The 10,852-nt window shown below is 34.6% G+C and overlaps 2 protein-coding genes across 2 annotated transcripts in view; both read left to right on the forward strand.

Moving 5' to 3' along the window:
• The first annotated feature begins 4,499 nt into the window (after window positions 1-4,499).
• On the forward strand, window positions 4,500-7,763 carry LOC137645087 (mucin-2-like). Its single transcript, XM_068377939.1, has 2 exons — window positions 4,500-4,611; window positions 4,768-7,763. Exons 1-2 carry the CDS (start codon window positions 4,598-4,600, stop codon window positions 7,259-7,261), a joined length of 2,508 nt encoding a protein of 835 aa, XP_068234040.1. The 5' UTR covers window positions 4,500-4,597; the 3' UTR covers window positions 7,262-7,763.
• Window positions 7,661-10,852, forward strand: part of LOC137645551 (ribosome-binding protein 1-like) — a 9,755-nt gene continuing 6,563 nt past the window's right edge. The window contains exons 1-2 of the mRNA XM_068378354.1: window positions 7,661-7,735; window positions 8,479-8,624. Coding sequence (XP_068234455.1) covers window positions 7,661-7,735; window positions 8,479-8,624 — 221 coding nt within the window. The remainder of the gene's footprint in view (window positions 7,736-8,478; window positions 8,625-10,852) is intronic.

Raw genomic sequence — 10,852 nt, forward strand, 5'->3', positions numbered from 1 at the left:
TATTATTATTATTGTTGTTGTTGTTGTTATTTATTATTATTGTTATTATTATTATTATTGTAATTTATTATTATTATTATTATTATTATTATTATTATTATTATACAACTTCAAATTCTGTGAAATTGTAAAGCAAGGTTCCATGTAATACAATAACAGTAAAGTGAAAATAACACAATAAATATGATACCGACATAACAAATATTCTAAATTATTGAGTGAACGATCGAAGTATAAATTTGTATTGGTTTTATGACCTATTAAAAGAATAATAAAAATCGGCCGAATGACGTCAGCAGAATAATTCACAACATTAAAATGCATTTTTCCTATTGATGTTATAAAGATAAATGTAGCCTATAAGCTTTTAATAATTGGCATCGGAGCAAATATTATTGTTTTTTGATTTTTCATTTTTGTGATTTCACGTTGGATGTTCACTCGCACAGAAGAATGATTTATTGAAAATGAGAATTCCATCGGTATAATAAATGTCTAGGCAAAGGTATAATTAGGTTTAGTAATTCATCATACATTTCAAAAATATATCTCTGGATTTATTCTTCATAAGGGTTTGGTGGACAATTGGGGTCAGGCATAGGTTCGAGTCCCGCTCAAGCTCGATAGTTTCTCGTAGTGTCTCCAACCTCAACATCCTTGGGAGCTACGGATGGGGCGTTTGTGGAGGTCTGTAGGCCTACCTGCTGAGTCATCAGCAGCCATTGCTTGGTCCTCCCTGGTCCTAGCAGAGGTAGAAAGGGGGCCTCTGGCTGATCATATGTGTATCATTTTCTAAGGCATTCTCACTGTCCCTTGTCTCTGCCATTCATGATCGGCCTTTAAAATTTTGAGTCTCATTTACGTGGACAAGGCCTTATGAATTTTAGTCATTTTATTTTCATCGTTTAAAGAAATTATGAAAATCAATTAGAAATTATATTACAGAAGAAACTATTAATTTAATTTATATTTGATAACGTAATTGTGATTTAGTTACAGAAAGGTTAATTCATCATGCTTACTTACATTTAGGCTTCATTTCATTAAGAAAGACAGGCAATTTTTATGCGCACAACAGTCTAGTTATGTATAATTGTTTCATTAATTCATAGACTCACAGACTTGTAGGTTTTCTAAATAACCTACAACGCCGTGACTGGTGAACGCTAGACTGGGGTTCGAGTCCTGCTCAAACTCTTCAGTTTCTTTGGTCGCTGCTTCCTCATCATCCTTGTGAGCCAAGTATTGGGAGTTTGGGGGAGCCTTTAGGTCTACCTGCCGAGTCATCAGTAGCCATTGCCTGGCCCTCCTTGGTCCTAGCTTGAGTGGAGAGGGGGCTTGGGTATTATCCTGCCCGATAGGGCAATGTCACTGTCCCTTGCCTCTTCCATTCGTAAGTGGCCTTTAAACTTTAAACCTTAAACCTATGGATTTACCTTGGATATATAGTAATAAATTAAGTGGTGTAACCTTTCCGCTTTCTCACAAGAACCACCTTTGGGGAGGTATTGGCTATAGCGCACCCAAGGCAATACTTCAAGCTCCCCCATAAAAAGAACCATTTTGGAGGAATTGCCTATAGTGCGCCTAAGGCAATAGTATATAGTGGACATCAGCTACATTTCTGTCTGCCTTTGTATTGCCCGTTCACCCATTGTTCCTCTTTAAATAATCATTCCGGATCTTATGAAAATATAGTAGATGTGATAACTCTTTTGCCAAACAGTTTTGTTGGAATTTAATGCATATTAATATTCTTGAATGACTAAAGAAAATTAGTTCAATTTAAATTTTACATAAATGATAAATACTGTATTAATTTTCTTAACTAACCAATTGGGAAGTTTGAAAAGAAATCCGATAATTTTACCTATAATTAATAACTTGCCTAGTATTAGCAAGAGAAAGGAATATTATTAACTTATCTAATATCAGCAAGAGAGAAAAAAAGATTATTAACTAATATCAGCAGGAAAATATTATTAACTAATATCAGCAGGAAAATATGATTAACTCACCTAATATTAGAAATTAAAAGAAAGATTATTAACTAATATCAGCAGGAAAAAAAAACATTATTAACTTACCTAATATCAGCAAGGAAAAAAAATGAGAAAACTTACCTAATATGAGCAGGAGGAAAAAAGTTATCAACTTACCTAATATCAGCAGAAGAAAAAAAAATTATTAATTTACATAATATCAGCAGGAGAAAAAAAACTGTTGTTAACTTATCTAATATCAGCAGGAGAAAAAAATGTAACTAACTTAACTAATATCAACAAGAGAAAAAAAATATTATTAACTTACCTAATATCAGCAGAAGAAATTTTTTTTTAATTTACCTAATCTCAGCATAAGAGAAATACAAATTATTAACTTACCTAATATCAGCAGGAGAAAAAAAAATATTAACTTACCTAAAATGAGCAGGATATACAGATGGTTATCAACTTGCCTAAAACAAGCAGTAGATAAAAAAATGGTTATTAACTTAACTAATATGAGCAGAAGAAAAAAATATCAACTTACCTAATATTAACAGGAGAAAAAAAATATTAGCAACTAATATTAACAGGAGAAAAAAAATGATATTAACTCAGTTAATATTAACAGGAGAAAAAGAATGGACTAGTTACAACATTAACTTAACTAATATGAGCTGGAGAAAAAAATATTATTAACATGACTAATATTAACTGGAGAAAAAAATGGACTAGTTACAACATTAACTTAACTAATATGAGCAGGAGAAAAAATATTATTAACATAACTAATATTAACTGGAGAAAAAAATGGACTAGTTACAACATTAAAACTAATATGAGCAGGAGAAAAAAATATTAACATAACTAATATTAACTGGAGAAAAAATGGACTATTTACATTAACTTAATAATATGAGCAGCAGAAAAAAATATTAACTTGCGTAATATCAACAGTAGAAAAAAAAATTTATTGTTTACGTTGTAAATGATACTATTCGAATAAGAATTTCTTCTTCACGCATCAACAAAGACCATATCGGCTGAGCCATCAAATGGGGAATTTAGGAGAATCTTGGAGTAATCTCATTGCGAGAGTCATAAAAATTCGTCACGAGTACGAGTAATAAAATATATTTCCGACAGCTGCTTTGGAGATAAACATTTGTAGCGAAAAAAATAATTGTCAAAAGGTATATATATATATATATATATATATATATATATATATATATATATATATATATATATATATATATACACAGTATGTATTTATATATATGTATGTATATATATGTGTATATATATATATATATTTAGAGGGAAATATATATATATATATATATATATATATATATATATATATATATATATGTACATATATAAAATATATATTATATTGCGAGTTTCATTTACCTCCACTAATTATTTCGTTGTTTTTATTAATCGATACATTATTTATTAATTAACAAGCAAAAATGTATTGCAATGTAATGATAATTCAAATTTCTTGATGTGTTGTACCATGCTAGCGATATTTTTAGACTCATTTCAGAAGGAGGTCATATGATGGCTATTTCAACTTTATCAGGACATCGCTTTTGTGGTTTAAAATTGAGTACCTTTTTATTCTTTATTTATAAAGAATGCGGTAACGTCCCTGACTGGGGTTTGAGTCTCGTTCAAACTCTTCAGTTCCTTTAATCGCTGCAACCTCACCATCCTAGTCAACTAAGGAGGGGATGTTTGGAGGAGCCTATAGATCTATCTGCTGAGTCATTAGCAGCCATTGCCTGACTCTCCTTGGTCCTAGCTTGAGTGAAGAGGGGATCTTGGGCGCTGATCATACATGGTCACTGGGGTTAGAGTTCCGCAAAAAATCTTCAGTTCCTTTGGTCGCTGCAACCTCACCATCCTTGTGAGCTAAGGATGGGGGGTTTGGGGGAGCCTATAGGTCTATCTGCTAAGTCATCAACAGCCATATCCTGGGCCTCCCTGGTCTTAGCTTGGGTGGAGAGGAGGCTTGGGCTCTGATCATATTATATGGTCAGTCTCTAGGGTATTGTCCTGCTTGATAGGGTATTGTCAATGTCCCTTGCCTCTGCTAATCAATGGGCGGCCTTTAAATCTTTAAACGATACCGGTGTCAACGACCATCAATGTCATTATGCCAGAAAACTCCAACTCATTCAATTAATCAAATTTATTTCTGAATTCTAATGCGAATTTCACAATACCCAAGTTCTTTCTGAATTCTAATGAGAGAAGCACAATAACCCAAATTCTCGAACCATAAAGCTAATCACCAATCGGCTTAAAGGATAAAGGCGTCATTTCCTTATCTTACATCCAAAGCGATCGACGCTTCGTTATCGGGTATTTATTGATGTGCGAGATGTTTTTATTCTCCCCTGACATCATCATGACGTCGTCATGTGACGGCATCGAAAGGTAATAGCTTTGAACAATCCAATATATAAACAGCGGTAGATCTTCAAGTAGGTAGTTCTTCTTCGACCTCTGAGCTACAAAGTTTCAGGTCAGCAAATCTTCAGTGAAGTCTAAGACGAGAACTCTTCTGGTTACATATTTCCACAATCCATTACAACATAATGGTCCGCTTACTGTAAGTATTATAAATCAAAGATGATTATTAATTTTTCTGACATTTATTGCAAAATATATTGTTATAATATGATTCAGTGCTATACTGTCTAACGTCCTTTAAATCTAAGTAAAATCCAGAGAGGTCAACTAAGGGTGTTTATTTTCTCCTTCACAGATTGCTGAGTGCTGTTTTATTCAATGTGATTTGGACTGGGGTAAGGGCATACCCATCACTTACGGCTCCTCCAGAAATTGCTGCTCTTTGTCCGAATCCTCCTGGAAAGTACCCATTGCTCTTATCAAATCCAGCAGATTGCAGATCCTTTTACATGTGCTCCTGGAACAATGTGGCCTTTTTGCAGAATTGTCCATCAGTTTTATACTTCAACCCTGAGATACAAGTTTGTGACTCGCCTATTAATGTGGACTGCAAGGTTTCTACAGTAGCACCACCTATTACACCAAATAATACTATTGCAGAAAAAAGTACATCTGTGGGTACTTCCAGCAGTACATACATTGTAAATTCAGAATCCAATGAAGTGCTGGAACCAGTAACTGCTCCACCTTCTGTTGCTGCTCTTTGTCCCAATCCTCCGCAAGAATTTCCACTTCTTCTGTCCAACCCATTAGATTGTGGTTCTTTCTTCATATGCTCATGGAATGGGATAGCATTCTTACAACACTGCCCAGCCAATCTGCATTTTAACCCAGAAATACAAGTGTGTGATTCGCCATCCAGCTTCAGGTGTAGTGTTTCGACTTCACCACCACTTTTTACGAACAGCAGCACAATAGCACCTACCATCAATAGCACTACATCATATCCAGAAATGAAAACTACAGCAGCACATATTACTACTAGCAACACATCAGCTCCAGAAATTAAAACTACAGCAGCACATGTTACCAATAGCAGCACATTAGCTCCAGAAGTCAAAACTACAGCAGCACATTTTACCTATAGCAGCACACCAGCTCCAGAAATCAAAACTACAGCAGCACATGTTACTAATAGCAGCACGCTAGTTCCAGAAATCAAAACTACATCAGCACATGTTACCAATAGCAGTACGCCAGTTCCAGAAATCAAAACTACAACAGCACATGTTACCAATAGCAGCACATCAGCTCCAGAAATCAAAACTACAGCAGCACATATTACCAATAGCACATCAGCTCCAGAAATCAAAACTACAACAGGACATGTTACCAATAGCAGCACATCAGCTCCCGAAGTCAAAACTACAGCAGCACATGTTACCAATAGCAGCACACCAGCTCCAGAAGTCAACACTACTGCAGCGCATGTTACCAATAGCAGTACGATAGCTCCAGAAATCAAAACTACAGCAGCACATGTTACCAATAGCAGTACGCTAGCTCCAGAAGTCAAAACTACAGCAGCACATGTTACCAATAGCAGCACATCAGCTCCAGAAATCAAAACTACAGCAGCACATGTTACCAATATCAGCACATCAGCTCCAGAATTCAAAACTACAGCAGCACATGTTACCAACAGCAGCACACCAGCATCAGAAATCAAAACTACAGCAGCAGTTGTTACCAATATCAGTACATCAGCTCCAGAAGTCAAAACTACAGCAGCACATGTTACCAATAGCAGTACACCAGCTCCAGAAACCCAAACTACAGCAGCACATGTTACCAATAGCAGCACGCCAGCTCCCGAAATCAAAACTACAGCAGTACATGTTACCAATATCAGCACATCAGCTCCAGAATTCAAAACTACAGCAGCACATGTTACCAATATCAGCACGCCAGCTCCAGAAATCAAAACTTCAGCAGCACATGTTACCAATATCAGCACCCCAGCCCCAGAAATCAAAACTACAGCAGCACATGTTACCAATATCAGCACATCAGTTCCAGAAATCAAAACTACAGCATCAAAAGTTACTAATATCAGCACGCCAGCTCCAGAAATCAAAACTACGTCAGCACATGTGACCAATAGCAGCACATCAGCCCCAGAAATCAAAACTACAGCAGCACATGTTACTAATAGCAGCACATCAGGTCCAGAAATCAAGACTACGGCTGTGCATGTTGCCAATAGCAGCACAACAGCTCCAGAAATCCAAAGTACGGCGGCACATATTACCAATAGCAGCACATCAGCTCCAGAAATCAAGACTACGGCTGCGCATGTTACCAATAGTAGCACACCAGCTCCAGAAATCAAGACTACGGCTACACATATTATCAATAGCAGCTCATCAGCTCATGAAATCCAAAGTACAGCTGCACATATTACCAATAGCAGCACACTAATTTCAGAAATTAAGACTACAGTAGCACATGTCACTAACAGCAGCACACCCATCCCCGAAATAAACTCAGAAGAGTCTTCCGATGACGAAGATTTTGAGATTCTTTGTCCAAATCCTCCAGGAGAACATCCGCTTCTTCTCCCTAACCCAAGAGACTGTGGTTCCTTCTACATGTGTGTATGGGACGGAGTTGCTCATTTGCACCATTGCCCTGATAACCTTCTCTTTAATCCAGAATTAAATGTTTGTGATTATCCATCTAGTTTTAGCTGCAATATTTCTACAGCAATGGAAACTCGTGATGACAAGACGATTGAATCGGGAATTGAACCTACCACAGACTTCTACAAAAACACTTATAAGAAATAATCTAAACCATGCATGCACCAGTTAGTGCATGTTTACCTGGAATAGATATTTCATCGATGGATGTAGATAATAAATAGAATTTGTGATAATATCCATCTTTATGTATCAAATACAAACATTACAACCACTGAACGATGATTCTTATCAATATCTCTTTCTAAAGATGGTATTATGAAATGAATCTTTATATTTTCTACTATTATACTGTGTTTGTTTGTCCCAAGAGAAAATGGTGGGCAAAGGTACATCCTATATAATGTCTGTTCAGTATTTAGTTGCTTATTTTTTTTCTTTTTTTGGTCAGCAGGCAGCTGTTAACATTAGTCATTTGCTTTGTTATTTTAGTTTTTTGTATTAATGTTATTAATATGTTAATTGAACATACTTTAATCGGCATCTATGACCACTGGAGTTATGATGCCAGATAATTACAGATCATTCATTCATTCCTCATCAGAAGTTAATGTTGATCAGGTAAAACAGAATGTGGTTCTTTAAGACCTTTTTTTGTCTTTTATTGGAACCTTTGTTTGTAGGGATATAACTTGAAACTCTTCATTATTCTGGAGTGAAAATATTTGGCGATTTTTTTTTTATATTTTGTAAGCCATAAATTATCAATATAATACATCGAAAGGATAAAAAAAAATTTCTCATATTTTTTATGTAAGATTATGTACTAATTTAAATAAATATTTTACATAAATTTTGTCTTTTGATTTGATTCTTTTACCGAGTAGTTGTTTAACTACCATTAGCAAATAATATACTTCTTATGTGAAATATTGTATACTAAGTATATGAATAAACTTGTGTATCCATTCTTCAATGTAAAACCAGGATTACACAATCCGTACATACACAAGTTGTGGGTGAATATAGTCACTCAACACTAGCCTTAAGATATATATTTTTTCTAGATACAACAAAATTCAAACGTGCTACTGTTTGGTCTTTATATTATGTTGTATTGGTCGGTATTTAAATGGGTGACCATTGATAATGCCATCATGTAAACTTGCTAAACTACTGGTAAGCATATCTGGATCAATGAAGTTCAGAGGGTTTTTGTTGCAGAGAGTCATAAGGAATCACCAACACACAACAACAACAACAACAACAACAACATTAACTTTGATGAATAATAGTGTCAAAATGTAAGACTAATCAGAAAACAAAGAGGACAAATTGGCAATAATGTTTCTTTTCCTTTTCAGATATTAATTTTTGAAGAGTTTGTGATGATAACGGAGATTAAACTGGCCTCGTATATTGTGTGTTTATTATGCACATTTGACGAGAAGAAGAAGAAGAAGAAGAAGAAGAAGAAGAAGAAGAAGAAGAAGAAGAAGAAGAAGATAAGGTAGGCAAATTTTAAAGGTGTTTCCAAAATTTTTACGAGAGTTTTTAGTGAGGTTTCATTCTTAGGAAATGCTGCAAAGAAAGAACAAGGATAAATGATATTTGATTAAATTTCCATATACATTTTAGAGGCTTATTGAAATATCTGAGTAGAGTCATTCCCGAATCCTTCAGTTAATAGGCAAAGTCACTTGATTATCTAGTTTTTTATTGCTGAATACTGCCATTACTGAAGACTATCGGAACATAATTGTTGTCATTTGATTTTACATTGTTTGTAAACATATCCAAATATTTATTAATTATTGAAAATAAATAAAAATGTATTTCATGAAAGGTAAGTTTTGGTTACAATCATAACAGTGTTTCATTTGCATTTATAAACCCGTCGACGCTTATGAGAATAGATGAATGACGTCAAACGGGTTATTTTATGCTACTCTGTATGTTTTAAGAGCCTTTTTTGACGCACTATTTATATGCGTGGTAGCAAAATATCAACGCGGCCCAAACTTTTGATAATATTATTCAAAACAAGTTTAATTTGTCGAGTGGGTTATTCTGTCTCCAGAAAAAGAGATAGTTTCGTTATACAAAACTTGATACGAATAACTGAGAATATCTGTATTGTATAAGAAATTGCAACACCAGACGTATGTATAATCGAAAATTTTATAGGTATTTTGATCATTGTTCAGTACTGTTTACATGAGTAAATATAGCAAGACTTTCAAAATATATGGAGGAGAATAATGCAATTTTTTTCCGAGCATGTATTGATATGAAAAAAAAAAAAAAAAAAAGCTGAAGTCATTACAAACTCATAACCTTTTAACGTATCTACCGGAAGAGGAAAGTTACTCGTTTTAGATATATTTATTATTTTGCTTAAACTACATGAATATTGATATCCAAATTAGGAATACTCAATGCTCATAAATTCAAAGACTGTAAAGGGAAGACCGGAAAATCGCTGGGATTTATGTGTTATTCCCTTGTTAGTAAGGCGGTTTGGCAACAGATGGCACTAATTATTTCGATCTTTTTTCACATCTGGAATAGAAAAAAGGGCGCCTAATATGAATTGCGTTTGTCAGTGCTGCTGAATAATGATAAATACATGTTTATAAAAGACATATTTCGTAGGAAAAGCAAGTACCCATAGTAGAGAACTACTGCCAAGGACTTGAATTTCATGAATAGTCGTGACACATCTTAAGGGTTTTCAGTGAATTTTAGTTAGGCGCTTTGTCAATAGATGGCGATGATCTAAGAGCTAATGCGCACGATTTTTATTTATTTATTTATTTATTTTTTTTTTTAAGAGGAGCTTTTCGGTCTTCCCTTTACTGTGTTTGTTATACATTAGATAAGTAAAGGAAGACCTCATTATACTGTCCTTTATATATTATTTCTATATGATTTTTTTCCCGGAGTTTATAAATGTGTAACTGTGAGATTGGAAGGAAGAAAAAGGTATAGAGTAAGGCTCGCTTCACACGAGTGGATTTTTCTCGTACGGAAATATTTCAGCTCGTTAGGAGGAAAGTCTTCACACGAGAGTATTTTCCCCGAGCGGCCTCGTTGCTTCTATAAGCCGCTACACTGGGTCCGCGCGGTTTTGCAGTGCACTTGGCTAGTAAATCACTTCTTTTCCGAGCGGGCAGTGTGTGAAGGGCGTCAAAACCGCGCGGCATCAATCCGCTTGTGTGGAGCCAGTCTAACAGTCTATAATATGCATGCGAGATCGATGTGTTGTTGGCGAAGTTCCTGGGCACGTGGAGAAGCTGAAAAGTCTGTGGTAAATGGCGTAAATTTTATCTTATGCTAAAGCTACCTTTTCATGAAGTATGCCAGTTATTCGATATATATGTGTGTGTATATATATATATATATATATATATATATATATATATATATATATATATATATATAAATATATATATATATAATTTACATTTTATTATTATTATTATTAAATGCTAAGCTACAACCCTAGTTGGAAAAGCAGGATGCTATAAGCCCAGGGGCCCCAACAGGGAAAATAGCCCAGTGAGGAAAGGAAATAAGGAAATAAGGAGATAAGGAAAAATAGAACATTTTAGGAATAGTAACAATATTAAAATAAATATTTCCTATTTAAAATATAAAAACTTTAACAGAACAAGAAGAAGAGAAACTAGATAGAAAAGTGTGCCCAAGTGTACCCTCAAGCAAGAGAACTCTAAC

This window comes from Palaemon carinicauda, chromosome 8 (assembly GCF_036898095.1).
Source record: "Palaemon carinicauda isolate YSFRI2023 chromosome 8, ASM3689809v2, whole genome shotgun sequence".
Classification (NCBI taxonomy): domain Eukaryota; kingdom Metazoa; phylum Arthropoda; class Malacostraca; order Decapoda; family Palaemonidae; genus Palaemon; species Palaemon carinicauda.